At 42.9% G+C, this 22,912-nt stretch overlaps 3 protein-coding genes across 4 annotated transcripts; 2 read left to right on the top strand and 1 right to left on the bottom strand.

The window, feature by feature from the left end:
* The first annotated feature begins 5,035 nt into the window (after nt 1–5,035).
* On the top strand, nt 5,036–5,992 carry LOC123348910 (olfactory receptor 11L1-like). Its single transcript, XM_044986611.1, has one exon. The coding sequence runs from the start codon at nt 5,147–5,149 to the stop codon at nt 5,990–5,992; it is 846 nt and encodes a 281-aa protein (XP_044842546.1). The 5' UTR covers nt 5,036–5,146.
* Nucleotides 5,993–9,897: 3,905 nt separating this feature from the next.
* On the top strand, nt 9,898–14,759 carry LOC123347250 (olfactory receptor 1020-like). 2 transcript variants are annotated; one of them, XM_044984647.1, is made up of 3 exons: nt 9,898–10,241; nt 11,759–11,837; nt 13,782–14,759. In XM_044984647.1, the coding sequence occupies exon 3, from the start codon at nt 13,782–13,784 to the stop codon at nt 14,757–14,759; it is 978 nt and encodes a 325-aa protein (XP_044840582.1). In that variant the 5' UTR covers nt 9,898–10,241; nt 11,759–11,837. The 2 variants fall into 2 exon arrangements, with proteins under 2 accessions (XP_044840582.1, XP_044840581.1); XM_044984646.1 differs by lacking the exon at nt 11,759–11,837.
* A 6,666-nt stretch (nt 14,760–21,425) lies between these two features.
* On the bottom strand, nt 21,426–22,376 carry LOC123348427 (olfactory receptor 6B1-like). Its single transcript, XM_044985954.1, has one exon. The coding sequence runs from the start codon at nt 22,293–22,295 to the stop codon at nt 21,426–21,428; it is 870 nt and encodes a 289-aa protein (XP_044841889.1). The 5' UTR covers nt 22,296–22,376.
* Nucleotides 22,377–22,912: the final 536 nt, after the last annotated feature.

The following is a 22,912-nucleotide window of genomic DNA, read 5'->3' as shown; positions in this document are numbered from 1 at the left end:
TTCCACCACCTCCCTAGGTAACCCATTCCAGTGCTTCGCCACCCTCCTAGTGAAATAGTGTTTCCTAATATCCAACCTAGCCATCAACCACTGAAACTTGAGACCAGTGCTCTTTGTCCTGTCATCTGCCACCACTGAGAACAGTCGAGCTCCATCTTCTTCAGGTAGTTGAAGGCTGTTATCAAATCCCTACTCACTCTTTTCTTCTGCAAACTAAATAATCCCAGTTCCCTCAGCCTCTCCTCATAAATCATGTGCCCCAGCACCCTGATTATTTTTGTTGCCCTCCACTGGACTCTCTCCAATTTATCCTCATTCTTTTTGTAGTGGGGGGCCCAAAACTGGACACAATTCTCCAGATGTAGCCAAAACAGTGCCGAATAGTCACTTTCCTCAATCTGCTGGCAATGCTGCTACTAATGCAGTCCAATATGCCATTAGCTTTCTTGGCAAGAAGGGCACACTGTCAACTCATATCCAGTTTCTCATCCACTGTAACCCCTAGGTCCTTTTCTGCAGAACTGCTGCCTAGCCATTCCGTCCCCAGTGCATAGGAGTCTTCCGTCCTAAGTGCAGGACTCTGCACTTGTCCTTGTTGAAACTCATCAGATTTCTTTTGGCCCAATCCTCCAATTTGTGTAGTCATTCTGGACCATATCCCTACCCTCCAGTGTATCTACCTCTCCCCCCAGCTTAGTGTCATCTGTGAACTTGCTGTAGGAGAGATTTGGGAGATTATATATTTTATATATAAGAACTTAAGAATGAACACACTAGGTCAGATCAAAGGTCCATCTAGCCAAGTAACTGGTCTTCTGAGAGTGACCAAGTGCTTCAGATGGAATGAACAAAACTAGTAAACATCAGGTGATCCATCCCCTGACGCCCATTCTCAGCTTCTGGCAAACAGAGGCTAGGGACACCTCCCTGCCCATGCTGGCTAATAGCCATTGATGGACCTATCCGCCATGAATTTATCTAGTTCTTTTTTGGACCCTGTTATAGTCTTGGCCTTCACAACATCCTCTGGAAAAGCATTCCACAGGTTGACTGTGTGTTGTGTGAAGAAATACTTTTTTGTTTGTTTTAAACCTGCTGCCTATTAATTTAATGAAGTAACCCCTAGTTCTTTTTTATATGAAGATGTAAATACCAATTCCCTATTCACTTTCTCAACACCAGTCATGGTTTTATAGACCTCTCTCATATCCTCCATTTGGTCCTCTCTTTTCCAAGCTGAAAAGCTCTAATCTTATTAATCTCTCCTCATATGGATGCTGTTCCAAACCCCTAATCATTTTTGTTGCTCTTTTCTGTATCTTTTCCAATTCCAATATATCTTTTTTTGAGATGAGGCAACCAGATCTGCACTGACTCAAGGTGAGGTCATTCTGATGGGTTGGATCACAGAAACCCCCTTGGGGAGGCCAACTGACGTGCCAAAACTATTTCTGCCCCTGCTTTCCCTGCCAGCTTGGGAGTCTAGAGCCCTACCTGGCTGTGCCAGACATGCTTGCCGGCCACAAACACAGACCTAGGTCTGAACCATGTCCCACAAACTGCAGGCTTAACTGAGAGCAGCTTAAGACGTGTTCCTGTCTTTAACACTCAGATGCCCAACTCCCAATGGGATCCAAACCCCAAATAAATCTGTTTTACTCTGTATAAAGCTTATACAGGGTAAACTCATAAATTGTTCACCCTCTATAACACTGATAGATATGCACAGCTGTTTGCCCCCGCGCCCGGTATTAATACACACTCTGAGTTAAATAAAAAGTAAAAGGTGATTTTATTAAATTCAGAAAGTAGGATTTAAGTGGTTCTAAGTAGTAGCAGACAGAACAAAGTGAATTACTAAGCAAAATAAAATAAAACACGCAAGTCTATGCCTAATACAGTAAGAGAACTGACTACAGATAAAACCTCACCCTCAGAGATCTTCCAGTAAGCTTCCTTTTACAAATGAGTCTCCTTCTAGTCTGGGTCACACCCCCCATGGTTACTGCCCCGTGTTCCAGTTTCTTCCAGGTATCCTTTGGGGTGGAAAGGCTATCTCTTGACCCAGCTGAAGACAAAATGGAGGGGTCTCCCAGGGGTTTAAATAAACTTTCTTTTGTGGATGGACACCTCTCCCTCCCCCTGTGTAGAATCCCATCTACAAGATGGAGTTGTGGAGTCACATGGGCAAGTCACATGTCCATTCATGACTCAGAATTTATGGGTAGCAGCCATGGATCACATGCTACCATGAACATCCTCAAGTAGACTTCTTATGTGGATTGGAGTCTTCCAAGATCCACTGTTCATTAAGTATTTCTTGATTTGGCACTTAATTTACATATTCCTTTCTCAAGAAGCTGACCAAATGCTTTACTAAGGCTACTTATGATCAAGCAAGTACACAGCCAATATTCATAACTTCGAATACAAAAATGATACAGGCATACAAATAGGAGGAATATATTCAGTAGATCATAACCTTTACAGAGATATGTTACATGGCATATGTAGCATAAAACATATTCCAGTTATATATACATTCATAAGCATATTTCCATAAAGCCTTATGGGGTGCAACGTCACAGTTATACCAAGGATTTATATAGAGGCAATATGATATTTTCTGTCTTATTATCTATCCCTTTCCTAATTACTCCCAACATTCTGTTAGCTTTTTTGACTCATGACAGATGGCATGGATGTTTTCAGAAATTATCCACAATTTCTCCAAGATTACTTTCTTGAGTGGCAATAGCTAATTTAGACCCCATAATTTTATATGTATAACTGGGATTATGTTTTCCAATGTGAATTACTTTACATTTATCAACATTGAATTTCATCTGCCATTTTGGTGCCCGCTCAACCAGTTTTGTACTTTGTACTTCTTCTCAGTCTGCTTTGAATTTACCTATCTTGAGTAGTTTTGTATCATCTGCAGATTTTGCCACCTCAAGATAATTTATGAATAAACTGAACTGTAGTGGTCACAGTACAGATCCCTGGGGGACACCACTATTTACCTCTCTCCATTCTGAAAACTGACCATTTCTTCCAACCCCATCTTTCCTATCTTTTAACCAGTTATTGATCCATGAGAGGACCTTACCTCTTGTCCCATGATAAGCTTGCTTTGCTTAAGAGCCTTTGGTGAGGAACCTTGTCAAAGGCTTTCTGAAAATCTAAGGATTGCCTCTGGAGACTTTTTTAAAAATTGATATCACATTAGCTATCCTCCAGTCATTTGGTACTGAAGCTTATTTAAATGATAGGTTACATGCCACATTTAACTATCAGAGGGGTAGCCGTGTTAGTCTGGATCTGTAAAAGAGTCCTGTGGCACCTTATAGACTAACAAACGTATTGGAGCATGAGTTTTTGTGGGTGAATACCCACTTTGGCGGATGCCACATTTAGTAGTTCTGCAATTTCAGATTTGAGTTCTTTCAGAAATCTTGGGTGAATACCGTCTGGTCCTGGTGATTTATTACTGTTTAGTTTAACAATTTGTTCCAAAACCTCCTCTAATAACACCTAAATCTGGGACAGTTCCTCAGATTTGTCACCTAAAGAGAATGGCTCAGTTTGGGGAATCTCCCTCACCTCCTCAGCCATGAAGACTGATGCAAACAATTCATTTAGTTTTTTCCACTATGGTCTTATCCCCCTTGAGTGCTCCTTTAGCATCTCCATTGTCCAGTGGCCCTGCTGGTTGTTTAGCAGGTTTCCTGCTTCTAATGTACTGAAAAAATATGTTACTTTTTGAGTCTTTGGGTAGCTGTTATTCAAATTCTTTTATGGCCTTCCTAATTAGATTTCTACACTTCACTTGCCAGAGTTTATGCTCCTTTATATTTTCCTCAAGAGGATTTAACTTCTACTTTTTCCAAGGGTGCCCTTTTGCCTCTGACTGATTCTTTTACTTTGTTGTTTAGCCACAGTGGCACTTTTTTTCTCCTCTTACTACGTTTTTAAATTTGAGGTATACATTTAATTTAAGCCTCTATTATGGTGGTCTTTAAAAAGTTTCCATGCAGATTGTAAAAAATTAGAAAATCTCTGAAAAGAATGTGTTGTCAAACACACAATTTATGCCAGATCTGCAGAAACTGAGGAGCAATTATAAAAGTTTGATGTGACTGTCAGGCATGTTTAGTATCTCTTCCTAGAATCTATTCAAAATTATGTGTGGTCTCATAGCAGTATGATAATGCTTAGCAGTGATAAATCAATCACTTCACTGGTGAAGAACTGGAATGGGTTACCTAGGGAGGTGGTGGAATCTCCTTCCTTAGAGGTTTTTAAGGTCAGGCTTGACAAAGCCCTTCCTGGGATGATTTAGTTGGGTTTGGTCCTGCTTTGAGCAGGGGGTTGGACTAGATGACCTCCTGAGGTCCCTTCCAACCCTGAGATTCTATGATTCTATAATCATTATCATAGATATTAAAGAACTTTCTAAGTATCTTTATCTTCATTTTACACAAGAGCAACTGAGCTTATGTAGAGAGCTGATTTCATAAATCTCAATTTACATTAAGAGGATGGTAGGTGGTAATATAATCAACTATTTCACAGTGGAGGCAGGGGCGGCTCTAGCCATTTCGCCGCCCCAAGCACGGCGGCACGCTGCAGGGGGCGCTCTGTCGGCCGCTGGTCCCGCGGCTCCGGTGGACCTCCCACAGGCATGCCTGCGGATGCTCCACAGAAGCCGCAGGACCAGCGGACCCTCCGCAGGCATGCCTGCGGGAGGTCCACTGGAGCCGCGTGCCTCCCTCTCAGCGACCGGCAGAGCACCCCCCGAGGCATGCTGCCCCAAGCACACACTTGGCGTGCTGGGGTCTGGAGCCGCCACTGAATGGAGGGAAGAGTGCCTCTACCAAGAATGATTCTACCATCTAGCATCTTGACCCAGTCATTGGGATGGCAACAAGCAGGGGGACACTGGAATTAAAATGCTGACTCCTTTGAATGTTAGACTATAAAATGCAGTATTTGTTTTTATTTCCCCCAGATGAAACCTACTGCAAACAAACAACAAGGAAATGAAACAATCATCACATAATTCATCCTCCTAGGATTCGGGACACTCACACAGCTGCAGATCCTTCTCTTTCTGCTGTCCCTAGTGATCTACATTGTGACCATGGTTGGAAACATCCTCATCATTGCACTAGTTGTGGCTGAGATGCACCTTCACAGCCCTATGTACTACTACCTTGGGAACTTGGCCTGCTTGGAGACCTGCTACACCTCCACCATCCTGCCCAGGATGCTGGCCAATCTCCTGACTGGGGACAGAACCATCTCTGTTAGAGGCTGCATCACACAATTTTATTTCTTTGGTTCTCTGGCAACCACTGAATGTTCTCTCTTAGCTATGATGTCTTATGATCGGTATTTAGCGATATGCAAACCCTTGCATTATGCAGCCCTTATGAACAGCAAATTCTGCATCAAGCTAGTGGTTGGGTCTTGGATAAGTGGATTTACATCTATTGCCATCTTAATATTTATGATGTCTCAATTAACATTCTGTGGCCCCAATGAAATTGACCATTTCTTTTGTGATTTAACCCCAATAATAAACCTGTCATGCAGCAATACCCACATGCTGGAAGTTACTGCTTTCATACATTCCTCCATATTCACACTGCCTCCATTTCTATTAACACTGGCATCCTATGTTTGTATCATCTCTGCCATCCTGAGAATCCCTTCCACCACTGGGAAGCAAAAAGCCTTTTCCACTTGCTCCTCCCACCTCATTGTGGTGACAATTTTCTATGGGACTTTAGTTATTGTGTATTTGCTATCAAGCTCTGATGCACTAAAGGACCTAAACAAAGTGTTCTCCGTCTTCTATGGAGTCCTGACCCCACTGGTCAGCCCCCTCATATACAGTCTGAGAAACAAGGAGGTGAAGGAAGCCTTGAGGAAAGCTCTCCTTAGATTTTTTGTCTATGACAAGAATATAGATATTTCAAGATAACAGACATAGATGTAATGGGGCAATCATTGGGACATGAACTTGCAAAGTCTGACTCATGTGAGTAGCCCTAAATTATCTTAATGAGCCTGTTGAACTAGTGAATATCAGGATAAGGATATTTTGAATTCAAGGACAGATTTTAACGGCACAGTCTGTGTGTTGGGCACCTGTGGTCATGTGATAAAATTGGGGGAGGGGGTATTAGCACATCAAGCTAAATTCTGAGATATACACTGCACCAGCACTCACACTCAAATGTCTGAACAATACTGTATATCATCTCTGAACTTTGATTACTTATAATTTGAGCATGGATGAGTTTGCAAGAAAATATCTTAATTACTTCATAAGAATAAAATATTTTAAAAGGTGTTTTCAGCATTTTAGCGTTAATTTAGCATTTGTCCCCTCTCCTGCCTTTTCCCCCGAATGACCTTACAACTGAAATAAAGCATACTGTTCACACTTTCCATAATGTTAAAACTGATTCAAAATATTTATGTAGGCTACGTTTGTAACCATTAGATTTTAATAATGCTAAATTGTTAAGAAAAATTGTCTAATCATTAGATTAGGAATAAATTATGCACATGGCTATGTCAGCAGCTCAGATCACTCTTAAGTGCAGCCATGATGACATCACAGATAAGTCAACCAATCATCACTCTTCCTTTCCTGACAATTCACGTGCTGCAGGTCTATATCCTAAAATGATTCCATGAGAGAAGGTAAACGTATGAATGTGCCAAGAGTTCTCACTGATGACTTGGCCTTCATCAGTGTTATTAAAGGTTCCATGGCTACATGTTACATGCTCCTGTGCTTCATCCGAGAGGTAGGTCACACAGCCCCAGGAGCAACCAAAGGGAGGGTTTATGACTCAGGAAGAATGCTCCCCATTTCTCCCTGGCAGCAGTAATTTGCTGCTGACCAGGTCAGTGGGAGTGGAAACTAACATTTTACCATTCCCTGATCCTTCCAGCCTACAGCCTGCCGAATTCATCCGCATCCTTCTTAAAGTGTGGTGTTGCTGCTGCAGTGCTAAAGCTGCTGAGTGCTGCTGTGTCTGGAGCTCTGACATCAGCTACACTAACAGGGAATGCAGCTTATCAGACCTTGATGTTGTTCATAAACAAAGACCACAGGCTCAGTTCATTGGTGAAGTTACTCAGCCAGGTTTATTTTTGATAAGTCACAGTCTTAGTTCCCCGCTCAATGGTTACATGTACACTACCACACGTATGCTCACGACACTGGCACTGGCTCAATAAAGATGCCAGGATCCTGTCCCTTAGGCTGGCACAAAGAGGCCCCTCCTGTGACTTCTCCTTTTATACAAATAAGTTATGTATTACACACCATACACTGTGTTACTATCCTGTACCTTGTAACTGCTAGCTCCGATGAAACATCCTCCTCCATTATCCTGTCATTCTTTCTTTATCATACGAGGGGTCAGTGTGTCTCTGTACCATCTCCTAGGAATGTGCTTACACAGTTACTTGAACTCTGGGTGTTCTTGTACCATCTTCTCAGGTCAGCAATGTGCTTACTTGGTGTTCGCTAATACCTGGTGCATTGCTATTTGCCAAGGCCAGGCCTTCTCTGGTTCACAGACTTTGGTTCACACTGTTAGTTATACCAAGGCCTCCAGCAAGGCCTACATGTGGCACTCAGAACTGGACACAGTACTGCAGCTGAATCCTCACCAGTGCTGAGTACAACGCTCTTGTTAATATATACTTTGAGAGTGTGAGCCTTTTCCTCAACTGCATCACATTGTTGGTTCATATTTGATTTTTGATCCACTATGACTCCCAGTTACTGCAGGACTCTGCCTGGTCAGTTACTCCCCATTTTGTTATTGACGTTCATTTGATTTTTCCTTCCAAAGTAAAATTCTTTGCACTTATCACTGAATTTCATCTGGTATCGTGCACACCAATTCTCCAATTTTGTCACATTTGTTTGGAATTCTAATCCTGTCCTCCCCAAATGCTGGCAACCCCCTTCAATTGGGTGTCATCTGAAAATTTTATAACCTTACACATAAGACAGATGTACATATGGAGTACATAGATACTAACTAGCCCTGCCAAAAATATTGAACCCTGAATTACCATAGGCCTTTACCACTTGATCTAAAGGACTATCATCTTTCCATGTGAATTAGTAGCAGGCAGCTGTATTTGCTTGCTGCTGATACTAGAGAGAAACAGGATCTTGTGCACATAAATGGTGCTTATTTACATTAGGGTATCACTTTTACCAAACATTCATCTTACTGATATGCCAAGAAGGAAAGACGGGAGCCAGCATGGTTGCAGTATGCATGGCATTTCCAATTGTACTCAGCTATGGGGAAAGTTTCTAGAGCCGAGTGGTGACCAATCTTTGCTATAAAACATTAGGTGTGGAGATATGGCTTGGGACAGGGAATCAAAATTCAATTGTCTTTGAATCCTAAGTCTGCATTGTGACTCAGATCAGTAGCCCACTAACCCGTGGAATTTTGCCTGAATAGGAATTCACTAAGTCCCCCAATGTTAGGCATTGACTTTTACAGGGATTGCTATGCATGGTTGCCATGGGGAGCACATATTGAAGCGGCATGGCAGAATTGAGGCAGATTAATGCCTGGCTCGTAAAGAGGAACAGTCCCCATTATTGAGTGTGGTATGTGAGAATGGACAAGGATTGCTGAGGAAACAGAACAGCTCCTCCCAGATCCCACCCAGGGGGCCCTGTTCTTCCTACCTGCCATAGTGTACAACACTGAACTAGTCACACTTTATAGGGGGAGACTTGGACCCCACAAAGGGCTGAGAGGTGGAGGAAATAGAAAGGAACCACTTCCCTTCCCTCCAGGATGCAGGAAGACTGAGGAAGATCCTGAAATGCTAAAGAAGAGTAGTAACATAATGGTCTAACTCCAAGGCAGGAATGGATCTGCTCCCAACTCTGAAATGAGGATAGTAGAGGGTCACCTATAGGCATGCTCAGCATGCTGGCTACTGTTAACATCTGTGTCTGTATGATGACTCACCAGGACACTACAGCAACATGACACCCCTCACCCCCAGACACAGTCACTGCAAAGCAACAGCTAGGGACCTATGATCATTTTGCAGCTTTCTCTGATGACCAAGTGACTTCCCCCCCTCCCCTTCAGCTTTTCCAGCTCTTGCGGATTGAAGCTGTCCATTCTACAACCCACCCCATATCAGATGTAGCAGTGTGTGTGGACTCATCCCTGCAGCGCCTCCCACTGGTCTCTCAGGGAATTAGCTTGATTTCCAGCACAGAGCACCCTCTGCAGGCCAGTGATCTGCCACATCTTGCCCCCCCATGTCCCTCCCAGACTCCAGTGCCCATTTTCTCTGGTGTTCTGCCCCCTGGCAATACCCCAACAATCTCTGTAAGTCTCCCTTCCCCAGAGAGCCCCCATCCATTACCCCCATCTTACCTCATCTCATTCTGGGCTACTGCCAGTCCTTACCTAGACCCTGCTCACTGGACAGACTGAAGTATAAAAGCCACTCATCACAGGCAAGGAAGTTTGACCTGCTGCCTTCTTTTACCACCCAGTACCTGTATGGGCCTGGAACCAGGCCCTGCAGCCTGGGGAGTCACCAGCCTGGAGCTCCCCTGGCTCTTCCCCAGCCCTAATTCATACCCAGGTACCTTCTTACTCCCCTACAGGCCAGGCCAGGCCAGACCAAGCCAGGCCAGTCTCCCTCCACAGCTAGAGGTAAGCCTCTGCTCTGCTGCCCTGGCCTTCTTATAAGGCCCAGCTGCCCTGATTGGGGTGTGGCCCAGGTGTAGCTCCTTCCCCAGTCAGCTTGGGCTTTTTCTCCTAGACCCTACACTCTCCCAGGGCTGGCTTCTACCTTGTCAGGGCTGGACCAGGTAACCACCCCACTACAAGCAGAAACTTTGCATCATTCACAGCTGACCTCTGTCTCCATTTGTAACTAAAGAATAGTTCTGGTTGCCTGGCAACATCACAGCAGAGACTTTTTGGTGAGAATTCCCATTTGGTCACCAGAGCAGATATAGGTGGTTGCAATTCAGCCATGGGGAATAGTGCTGTGAATGTGACAAAAGTGCAAGGCAAGAATTTATATAGGGGCATTACAAAATTGAAGAGAAAGAAGAAGTCACCTCTCTTTTGGTGTCATTCTCCTCTCACTTATTGCAGTTTTACAGCAGTACATCTCTATTGACATCAGGGAAAGTTTACACTAGGGTAAGTGAGAGGGCAATTGTCTCCTTTAAACTCCTTTAAACATCTAATCCTTCTTTATTTATATGTTAACTCAGTAATTGTAATGTACTCTTAACTGTGTACATTTCTTATTTATTTGTTTGTATTTTTCTTTTCCCCAAAATGAAGTGGAGAACAAAAGCCTCCCCAAAAAATAAAATAAAGCAGAAGAACAGAAAGGTAAATAAATGAGAGAGGAGGGAAAAGAAGGGGGAAGAATGGGCAGGGAGGGGAAAGGAGAGTGACATTTCATATTCCATCCAGTAGGGATTAATCACAGGTTTTTTTTAAAGTTTGAGTTAATTTAATCAAATTTGTCTGAGGTCCCTCTTCTCTGAAATGTTACCTACCATTTAGCTGCCAGGTCAGCAAAGTCACTGTGCCAAGCAATCTGGAGACAATCTGCTTACTTCTTCACTAGTAGCTGGAAGCCTGCACTGTTCCATGAGTGTATCTCAAAGTCATGTGTGTTAGAAAGTCCAAAAGTGGCTGAAAAGTTAAAAACTGGACACTAATCAACAGAGAAGCACAGTGATAAATGAACCTGGTGATATTCTAAACAAAGAGAGCTCTTAATGTTCTTGTATCTACTTCCATCACTTCACACTGACTCAACTGACATTCTAGTCTTTGGACAGATGTTTGGGGTTCTGGTATGTGCTGGTTGTGTGAATTTTCCAGCCTTCTTGATGTCATCAAATATTAGCTTTCCTTTCCCGCTAAGTAGAGGACCTACCTTTTCCTTTGTCTTTCTCTTGCTCCTAATGTACTTTTAATTCCTCTTTTTATTGCCTTTGATGTCCTTTTCTAATTGCAACTCATTTTGTGCCTTAGCCTTACTGATTCTGTCCCTGTACACCTGTGATATTATTTTGTACTCCTCCATAGAAATTTGTCCATGTTTCCACCTTTTGGAGGATTCCTTTTTGATTTTCAGGCTTAGAAACTTCAGACTGACACACGGAATGACAGTCCTAGAATTTATTACATAGATTGTAATTTCAACTGAGTCAGTCCTGGACAATGTTTGGAATTTCAACCTAACTGCCTTATTTTTGCCACTGAACATCTTCTTCTATGGAAATTAGAGGAATACATCCCATCAAAACATCTGTAACTGTTTCAAAACCTGAGCCCCTTCATTCTGGAGGAAGTCAAAATTCCAGGCTGGCTTAATTTCCTTCTGGGTGGGCCCGTACCCTGCATTCCATGTTCCCATTGTGTATGAGTTATGCTCCTGCACCCAATGGAAAGTTGCAGGGTTATCCTGACCACAACAAACACACCTAAATACATTTGTGTGTGAAACTATTCCCAAGAGTTTATTTGCCAATTGAAATGTTGGGTTCCAGCTGTGTGTTTTGATACTGTAGGAGCTGGGGACATTAATAGGAGTTAGGCATTTATTTATTTATTTAGCATGTGTATTAATTATGTGCCAGACTATCTCTGCAGTTATTTTGAATGAATGAATAACATCTTTCCGTATTTCCACCTAGGTTGGTCACTACATTATATTTCCAAATTCCCATCCTATCTGTGTTTTTCGGCAGCAGCAATGGGATTACAAAAAAAAAGGTGAGGTTCAAACAATAAAAACAGTGAAAACAGGATTGTTAGCTGAAAAACTCTAATGGCCACCAGAAGCCTTGTGACATTAGAACCAGAAGGATCTGTTCCATTCTTTGGATTACTAAATATTCCCGTGGCTTTCTTTAGTGGGGCAGTTTTGAGTTTCAGTCAAGGGGAAAATTTAGATGCAAGTGTAACCTCCTGGTCCAATCCCCCACTCAGAATGGAGATTGGACCATTGTGATTGAATCTGACCTCTGAATCCCATGTTTTACTGAGTTTCCTGGATCCAGGTAGTGACTGTGCACTGTTCCTAGATGTGGGCCTCTCAACACTCCCCTTGTTTCACCAGGGGTGAGCCATTCAGTGATGATGGCCTTTGATGGTGTTGTCACTGCTTTCCAGGCATATCTTACCCACAACCTGTTATAGGTTTCCTTCTACAAAAGAGATGATCCCATCCAGAGAGATGGTTGCAAATAGAAATGGCATTCATCAAACCAACTGGAATTAACAACTGGACAAAGACATATTCCTCAAACCATATCCAAGCAGACATTGGCAGACCTCCAAAATCAAGCTATACAGATTATGCTCTGTGTCATGTTTAAAATGTTCAAAGTGCCTATCCACAAGTTAAGGTGGATGAATACATTTCAAAATCTGTCTCTTAGGCATTTCTTGAAAGTTTTGCCAGTAAATATTAGGTGTTGAACAGCTGTCAGAAAGAATGGTGAATATCCTTGCGGAGAAATAAACATACTGTGTGATTCCCTTTAGGAGAGATTTCAGAGGTATATCAGTAAAATGAGGGGAGGAGGGAGAAAATGTATAAAAATAATGTGTTGTTAAACACAGAGTCGATGCCATATCTACAGAAACTAAGGTGAAAATATAAAAGTTTGATGCAACTGTGAGTTACATTTAATTTCTCCTCTGAAAATTTATTCAAAGATATGCATGGACTCATAGCAGTATGATAACATAGCATTGTTATATTGCAGTAATTGTCATAGCTATTAAAGAACTTTGTAAACTGTCTTAAGCAGGGGCGGCTCTAGGAATTTGGCTGCCCCAAGCAGTCATGCCTGCGGGAGGTGCACCGGAGCCGCGGGACCAGCGGACCTCCCGCAGGCATGACTACGGAGGGTCCGCTGGTCCCGCGGCTCCAGTGGACCTCCCACAGCTGCGGAGGTTCCGCTGGTCCCCCGGCTCCAGTGGAGCATCCGCAGGCATGCCTGCGGGAGGTCCACCCGAGCCGCGGGACCAGCAAACCGTCCGCAGTCATGACGCGCTGGGGTCTGGAGCCGGCCCTGGTCTTAAGTATCATTAAGTCAATTTTACACAAGAGCAACTGAGCATTTGTAGAGCTCTAGTTTCACAAATCTCAAATCATATTCAGAAAAGGTAAGTGGTACCATCCTCATCATCTGTTTTATAGAGGAGGGCACAGAGGCCTGGAGGGGGGAAGTGACAAGCCCAAGGACATGGAGTGGATGAGAAAGCAATAAAACCGATGTCTCTGGAATCCAATTCTAGTGTCCACTCCATTGGAATCTGCTGGACTCTGCAATGTAAAAATAGGTAAAAGAGGTATGAGCCCAGCATTTGAATCTGATTGGTATTTTGATTTGAAGCCAAGTGAGTGGTATTTAATTCCCATAATCTCCACTGGTAATCTCAGACATTGTGGTTAAAGTAATACACAGGGATGTTCAGGAGGCAGAAGGGGAGATGTGTTCTGCCATAGAGATACCAGACAATAGGAACTATTCCAAAGTGATTTAATATAGGCACTTTCAAAAATTTTACCAAGAATGCCTCTGCCATCTGGAGTCTTGACTCAACCACTGACATTGCAACCAGCAGTGAGAAACCAGAGTTAAAAAGTTGAGTTTATTGAAATGGAAGTTACACTACAAAATGGATTTTTTAATATATTTTCCTTAGATGAAACTTATGGGAAGAAAACAACAGGGAAATGAAACGTCCATCACAGAATTCATCCTCCTTGGATTCGGGAATGTCCCTCAGCTGCAGATCTTTCTCTTCCTGCTGTTTCTAGTGATCTACATTGTGACCATGACCGGGAACATCCTCATTTTTGCACTAGTTGTGACTGATCATCAACTTCACACCCCCATGTACTTCTTTCTGGGGAACTTATCCTGCTTAGAGACCTGCTACAGCTCCACCATCCTGCCCAGGATGCTAACCAGTCTCCTGACTGGTGACAGAACCATTTCTGTTAGTGACTGCATCACACAGTTATATTTCTTTGGTTCTTTGCTAACCACTGAGTGTTCTCTGTTATCTGTGATGGCCTATGATCGGTATTTGGCAATATTGAAACCGCTACATTATGCAGTCCTTTTGAATGACAGGTTCTGCCTCCACCTAGTGGCCTGGTCTTGGATCAGTGGATTTATGTCTGTTGCCATCATAATATTTATGATGTCACAATTAAGATTCTGTGGCTCCAATGAAGTTGACCATTTCTTTTGTGATTTTAGCCCAATAATAAAACTGTCCTGCAGTGACACCCACATGCTGGAAGTTACTGCTTTCATACATTCCTCCATATTCACAGTGCCTCCATTTCTATTAACAGTGGCATCCTACGTTTGTATCATCCCTGCCATCCTGAGAATCCCTTCCACTAGTGGGAGGCAAAAGGCCTTTTCCACTTGCTCCTCCCACCTCATTGTGGTGACAATTTTCTATGGGACGCTAGTCATTGTGTATATGCTATCAGGCTCTGAGGCATTGAGGGACCTGCACAAAGTGCTCTCTGTTGTCTATGGAGCCCTAACCCCATTGGTCAACCCCCTCATATACAGCCTGAAAAACAAGGAGGTAAAGGAAGCCTTGAGGAAAGCTGTCCTTAGATTTTTTCTCTTTTACAAGAACACAGATATTTCACGATAACAGACATATACGTAATGGGGCAATCACTGGGATATGATCCGGCAAAATAGCACTCCTGTGAGTAGCCCTAACTTATCTTAGGGTACCTGTTAAACTCCAGACTAGCAGGATCTGGACTTCTTAAACTAAGGGCAGAGTCTGGGTGTGGCTGACCTCTGGCTCTGTGACACATTTTGGAGGGAAATGCCTGAGACTTGCACTGCCCCCCACCCACTGTTCCCACTTTAACAGGTGAAGAATACAGTGCATTGGCCCCCACACTTACAGTAATATTCTGTGAGTGTGGATGAAATTTCCAAGAACTTGCAAGCAAATCTCTTGGTTGGTTTATGAGAAGAAAAGAGTGAAATACCTGCCCTTTCAGGTATTGTGTTGCTTTTCTTTGCTTTATCCCGAGTGATCTTAAAACTGCCAAGAGGAAGACAGCAGCAATTCTCACCCCTCTCGCAGCTGCATGACCCAGCCTCAGAGCCCCACAAGAAGGGGCTTGGGGTAGACCCTATGACATTGCACCACATATTCTTCATAGTGATATTATTAAGACATGAGTATGATATAATTATGATGTATTTGATGCAAGATAAGTCATGTGAGGTGTCATTAGAAAAGTTATGAGTTGCAGAATATAATTGTCCTATTTGTAGGCATGTATCATTTTTGTATCTGAAGTTATAAATATTGAGTATGTATCTGTACTTCAAATGTAATTACACCTGGTTAATGCCCACTAGACAAGATGCTTTCAGCCTAGATAGCAGGTGGGGAAGGGCCTATTCAGGGTAATGGGCCATTAGAAAAAACAATAGGCCTTAGGAGAAGCTTATCCTCCACCTGGTGAGCCTTCCTGAGAACACTACAGGCAGCCTGTAAGTAATGGCTGCTATGACTGTTCAAGGACATATGATGAGGCCATATGATGCTGGACTCCCTCTTGGGATGCCAGTATTTTTCCACAAACAGGTCTGGGAACCAAACTTTGAAACAAAGGGATCCTGCCACATACTAAAGCTATATAAAGCAGGGAATGACATTGTCTGGGGTTCTTCACTCCCCACAAAAGAAAACACCTGAGGAACAAAGACTGAACTGGGGGAAGTGCTGGACCTAGGCTAAAGGGATTTCTAGCCTTTGTAAGAAAGACCTGGGGAGTCCAGCCATAAAAGCAAGTGCAGCTTGTCCCTTAAGAATCTACAAGTCTGCCTGAACAATCAGTTAGTGTGAGAATCTGCTATTCATATCCAATCTATCGAGTATATTAAGCTTAGGTTGCATTTTTGTTTATTTGCTAGGTAATCTGCTTTGATCTGTTTGCTATCACTTATAATCACTTACAATCTATCTTTTGTAGTCAATACATTTATTTTATGTTTTAATCTAAACCGGCGAGTTTGGAGTGAATTGCATGGGAATCTTAGCTCAGAGATGCTGTTGCATATGGGGGGGGGCGAACTCTATGAGCTTTCCCTGTACAGTTCCCTGTGCAGTGCAAGCCAGTATAATTTTGGGTTTATGCTCCAGAGAGGTTGCATGCCTGGGGAGCTGAGTTACCTTGGCTTCAGCCTCTCTATTGTTAGTTCACATGCAGTGGCTGGTCAATGTAATTGCAGCTGGGTGTATCCCTGCCTGTGTGTATGCTGATGGAAGTGCAAGTCTGGGAGCGTGTCTGCAACTTGTCACAGCAGTATAGTGTGAGAGGGAGCCCAGGCTGGTGGATCAGAGGGCTCGTGGTGCCTCAGTTCCAGGTGGTGCTCCGGGGGGTACCCATCACAACCTTTTCTAATGCCACCTCCTCGTATTTGTCACCTAAAAAGAATGGCTCAGGTTTGGGAATCTCCCCCACGTCCTCTGCAATGTAGACCAAGTAGAGAGGTTATTTTATCTCTATATTTGGAACTAGAGCAACTGCTGCTGGAATACTGTGTCCAGTCAGTTCTGGTGCCCACAATTCAAGAAGAATGTTGATAAATTGGAGAGGACTCTGAGAAGAGCCATTAGAATGATTAAAAGATTAGAAAACATGACCCAAACAAAGAGAAGGTTAAGGGGTGACTTGATTACCATCTATAAGTATGGGGAAAATATTTCATAATGGGCTCTTCAGTCTAGGAGCGATAGGTCTAACACAATCCAATGGCTGGAAGTTGATGCTAGACCAATTCAGATTGGACATAAGGCATACATTATGAGAGTAATTGACCATTGGACCAATTTACAATTCTCCATCACTGACCATTTTTAATCAGGAGTGGATATTTTTATAAAGATCTGCTCTACTAATTATTTCAGGGAAGTTCAATGGCCTGTGTTATACAGGAGGTCAAACCAGATAATCATAAAAACAGCGAGGAGTCCAGTGGCACCTTAAAGACTAACATATTTATTTGGGCATAAGCTTTCGTGGTTAAAAAAACACTTCTTCAAATGCGTAGAGTGAAAATTACAGATACAGGCATACATATACACTGGCACATGAAGAGAAGGGAGTTACCTTGTAAGTGGATAACCAATAATGACCAATTCAGTCAGGGTGGATGTGGTCCACTCCCAATAATTGATGAGGTGTCAATACCAAGAGAGGGAAAATTGTGTTTGTAGTGAGCCAGCCACTCCAAGTCCCCATTCAAGCCCAAATTAATGGTGTTAAGTTTGCAAATTAATTGGAGCTCTGCAGTTTCGTTTTGAAGTCTGTTTTTTATATTTTTGTTGTTGTTGTTGAAGAGTGGCTACTTTTAAATATGTTATTGAATGGAATTTATGAATTGAAATATCTCAGTTTTCTATTTTTCACTGAAAACTAAAAATCTAACCAGCTCTAACCAACACAAATGGGAACACTTATCTATATGAAAGGGTAGTTGAGTTTCCATACTCCGTGCAGCATCTCTCCTCCCTGTCAGTTCTTCTCTTGCTTGGTATCGTGAGATTCATGCCCTTAGCTTTGGCCATGTCCTGCTCACCACTATAAATGCTGAGTCACTACATTGTCCTCATGGCTGTTTACTGAGTTACCCCAGTGTTAAGAGTGGTGGTCTCAAATGCCACAGACAGTTAGAAGGTCACATTAGATTGTGATGGTCCCTTTTGGCCTTGAATTCTGAAAATCCATGAATATTTGACTCAGTCAATTTAAAGTACTCTAAAACACTTACAAGAAACCATGGCCTAGCATTATCACTGCTATAACTCTGCATAGGTTGGATATTAGGAAAAACTTTTTCACTAGGAGGATGGTGAAGCACTGGAATGGGTTACCTAGGGAGATGGTGGAATCTCCTTCTTTAGAGGTTTTTAAGGTCAGGCTTGACAAAGCTTGGCTGGGATGATTTAGTTGGGGATTGGTACTGCTTTGAGCAGGAGGTTGGACTAGATGATCTCCTGAGGTCCCTTCCAACCCTGATATTCTATGATTCTATGCTAAGTAGTTGGTACTCCCAGGAGGAAGTTAGATCCTACATCTATTTTTGTGCCTTACTCTGAACATGCAGGAGTAGCCAGGTGTCAAGGTTCCTTCCCCACTCTGAACTTTAGGGTACAGATGTGGGGACCTGCATGGACACTTCTAAGCTTAATTACAAGCTTAGATCCGGTAACACTGCCACCAGCCAGAATTCCAGTGTCTGGCACACTCCCTGTCCCCACAAAAGTTTTCCCTCCCTGGATAGGCTTGAGGCTTTTCCACCAAGTCCCTGGTGATACCGATCCAACCCCTTGGATCTTAACACAAGGAGAAATTAACCATTCCCTTCTCCTTTCCCCCACCAACTCCTGGTGAGTCCAGACCCAATTCCCTGGGATCTTAAAAGAAGAAAGAAAAAAAAATCAATCAGGTTCATAAAAAGAAAACTTTTAATTAAAGAAAAAGAAAGGAAAAAATCATCTTTGTAAAATCAGGATGGAAAATATTTTACTGGGTAATCAGATTCTTATGACCCAGAGGAACCCCACCCCCAGCCTTAGGTTCAAAGTTACAGCAAACAGAGATAAAATCCTCTCTGTGGGGGGCAGTTGGAGGGAGTGGATGGTGTCTGGGTGGGGCTACCCTCCCTCCCTGTGGAGTGTCCTATTTTTTGAATGTTAAAATATGTATCCCTACCCTTCACAGTGCAGCTCTCCATTCACAGCAGACTGCAGCATGAGGTCTCAGATACCTCACTTCCTCCCCCTTCCTTTCCTGTCGGTAGTGGCCAAGGAAATGCTGGGAAATGTAGTTCTTTCCCTGCTCCAGGGCTGGCTTTATAGGCAAGGAGCTAACCAAGGAACTACAGCTCCCAGAGCCCCCTGTTGGTTCTCAGCTCCCATGCTGGATCCCTGCCGCCCCTGCAAATGGGCTGCCCCAAGCACGTGTTTGCTTTGCTGGTTCCTAGAGCTGCCCCTGTTTGTAAACAACCTACAAAACACCCTCTGAGACTCTTTAGCACTTACTAGAGAGAAGCTACTAGATGCTCAGAAAGAGCAAAAGGTCTGGTATGATAAACATGCCAGAGAGCATTCAATCAAAGTAGGGGACCAGGTGATGGTCTTAAAGGCGCTCCTGGCCCATAAGATAGAAGCATCATGGGAAGGGCCATTTACGGTCCAAGAGCACCTGGGGGCTGTTAACTATAGCACAGCCTAAACAAACCCCACCTCAAACCTAAAGTGTATCATGTTATTTCTCTAAAGCCCTTTTATTCCAGAGAATTAAAGGTTTTTCAGTTTTCAGACCAGAGAGGAGATAACGCTGAGTGGCCTGAAGGTGTCTGCTATGAAGGAAAAAGTGACGGTGGCATGGGAGAGGTGAAGCTTTCTATGACCCTCGGACGTATTCAGTGACAGCAGATCAAGGAGCTGTGCACTATTTTCACACCCATGTTCTCAGCCACCCCAGGACAGACCAAATGTGCATACCACTCCATTGACACAGATAATGCTCACCCAATTAGAGCCCAACCTTACCGGGTGAGTAGTATAACTCTTGATAGTATTCATCACCATGCATTTTTTACAGGTTTCCATGCCCCTTTTATGGCTTATGTCTCGGCTTCCCACCCCGTTGCCGTCGGCCATTTTGAAAAAATGTGTATATGTATGTGTTTGACTAAGGGAAGTGTTGTGTATGTTTGTGCTTGGATACATGGGGAAAAAAGGTTGAAAGAAGAGTGTGAGAGAGTGTAAAGACAAAAAAAGAGAGTTTGAGTAAGGTTTAGAGAAAAAAGAAAATTTGAAAGAAGAGAGGTAAGTTATTGAAGAAAGAGGATAGTAAAGGCAGGTTATGAAAGAATAGAAAGAGAAGAAAAATAAAGCAGTAAGAGTCTGTGTTACTAGACACATGCAGAGTGAGACATCCTACCCTAGCGACTGTCGGTAGTGAAATGATAGATAGCTGTTCTGGGTGGCGAGCCTGGGGAGCTAGCCCCTCCTTTTGGTGTACCAATCAGAGGTTGTTTTACAGCTAGGTCACAGAATGCAGTTGTTAGACCAATCATAGAGTCCCAAAATTTTAAACAAGAGCCTTTTAGAAATGAGCTGTTGTGTGGTGGGTTATTTGAAAAACTTTCACCAATGAGCATTTGGCCTTGTGTATAAAAACACATAGTTTTGTGAGCGGGATTTTAAAACAGGGAGCCTAGACACAAAGACATGTCCATGTACAAGACAACTACAGAAGCCAAGAAGCCGGAATTGCCCCGGGTGCACCAGTCCGTGTTCAGAAGAGAAGGCCTCTTTACACTTATTTTGCTAATGAAAAGAAAAAAAACCTCTGGGAGACAGCATACAAGCTGATCTCACAGACAACAGATTTAAAACACAGGATGTTCCCCTGGGCAAAAACCTTAGTACACAGAAGAATACTCAAATTTGATTACTCCCCTAATTGCACAAAGACAAGTTACAAAAGAAAATAAACATAAACCTATTTATTCCTTTCTAAAACTTACTACTCTGATAAGAGGCTGGTTCCTTGATCTTTTTCACTCCGACTGAAACTGAAACTGACTCTAAACAAAGGAAACTTCCCTCCTTCCTTTTGAAACATCTTGTTACCCCATTGGTTCCTCTGGTTAGGTGTCAGCTAGGCTAGGTGAACTTCTTAACCCTTTGCAGGTAAAAGAGGCATTAACCCTTAACTATCTGTTTATGACAGGTGGGTATAGTAATTACTTAGTATTTAGGTTTCTAGACATGTCTAGAGCCATTTTAAAAACATAATTTAGCCTTTGGATTTAATAAAGGAATTTCAGTTAGTGACTGGGGGTACTCTGTATTACTATAACAATATTACTGTAATATCTATAACAATAATTCCAACCATACTGAAACAGAAAGACATATTTCAACTCTGAAATGCTGAAATGGTGTCTCATAGCAGCTGAAGTTCTGGTGGCTCATGCTCCCATTGCACACTGCAGGTTGGGTAGGTGGTGAGACAACGTCTGCCATGATACATCAGTTTAATTTCTTGGAAAGAGGATGTGGTGCATCATGAGTGTTTCATATGGAGATGAGAAAAACATCCCAACAGAAGCAGCAGGTAGCCCAAGTCCAAGTGTGAGTTATAACCTACCCATAAACCCAAAACGTGCTCTTTTCCTTCCAGGATTAGACAAAAAGCCAGAGCAGGAGAGCCTCAAGAACCAAACAGGTGCTGCTCTGAAACAACTCGGATTCACACTGTTTTAATTTTCCTTAGAAAAATTGCTTGGAATCTCTGGATTCTTGTAAGGCCAAAAATTTCCTGAGAGCTTTTCTCAGGGCCTCCTTGACCTTTCTGTTTCTCAGGCTGTAGATGAAGGGATTGGCCAGGGGAGTCAGGACTGTGTAGGAAACGGAGAACAGTTTGTGTAGTTCTCTCAGCATGGTGGCATCTGGCAGCATGTAGACAATGATCAGGGTTCCATAGAAACTTGTCACCACAATGAGGTGAGAGGAGCAGGTGGAAAAGACCTTCTGCCTCTCTATGCTGGAATGGATTCTCAGGAGGGTTATCATGATACAAACATAGGACATCAGAGTTAATATAAAAGGAGGCAGTGTATATATGGAGGCCAGAATGAAAGCCACAAGTTCCATTAAATGAGAATCACTGCAGGAGAGTCTTATGATAGGAGTGAAATCACAAAAGAAGTGGTCAATTTCATTGGGACCACAAAAAGTTAATTGTGACATGAAAAATATTGTCACGGAGTTAGCCATAAATCCACTTATCCATGATCCAACTGCTAGCTGGAGGCAGAACCTGCTATTCATAAGGGCAGCATAATGCAGTGGCTTGCATATTGCTAAATACCGATCATAAGACATCACAGAGAGGAGATCACACTCGGTACCAGCAAGGCAAGCAAAGAAATAAAATTGCATGAAACACCTGCTAAATGAAATAGTTCTGTCCCCAGTCAGGAGACTCGTCAGCATCTTGGGCAGGATGGTGGAGCTGTAGCAGGTCTCCAAGCAGGACAAGTTCCCGAGGAAGAAGTACATGGGGGTGTGAAGATGCTGATCAGCCACAACTAGAGCAATCATGAAGATGTTTCCAGCCATGGTCACAATATAGAACATGAGAAACAGCAGGAAGAGGAGGGTCTGCAGCTCAGAGTTGTTACCGAATCCCAGGAGGATAAATTCTGTGACTGATGTTTGATTTCCCCACTCTCCATCTGCCATAGGATGTATCTAGTTAAACAAACAGTATAATATAATGTGAGTGTCATAGCATTAAACTTTAATATAATGTTATCACCTGAGGTTGCAATTTCCAATGCATCCTAATAAACATAGGAGCCTGTAAGTCAATTTGCAAAGGCAGATTTGTGCCCAAGTCCCAGTCACAGGTACTAAGATGATCCAAGGAATGGAGAACCTACCTTACAAAAGGATTATTAAGGGGCTTGGCTTGGTTAGCCTAACAAAATGAAGGCTGATAAGGTCAATGTGACAGACTAGAAGAATGATCCTTACAACAGCATTCTGAATGTATATATGTGGGAAAAGACTGCATTTATCCAGGCCAGAGAGAAGGATGTTGCAGCTATTGAGGTGTGAGATGATGAGAGCTTGGATAAGAGTTTTAGGGATGTGGAGGGATAGGAAAGGCCACCTCTTATATATGTTTTCAAGAAAGAATCTTCACAATTTAGACATAGGCTGCATGCAAGGCCATTGAGAGAGGTCTGAGT

This window comes from Mauremys mutica, chromosome 13 (genome assembly GCF_020497125.1).
Source record: "Mauremys mutica isolate MM-2020 ecotype Southern chromosome 13, ASM2049712v1, whole genome shotgun sequence".
Classification (NCBI taxonomy): Eukaryota; Metazoa; Chordata; order Testudines; family Geoemydidae; genus Mauremys; species Mauremys mutica.
This window is presented reverse-complemented; position numbering and strand designations above follow the sequence as displayed.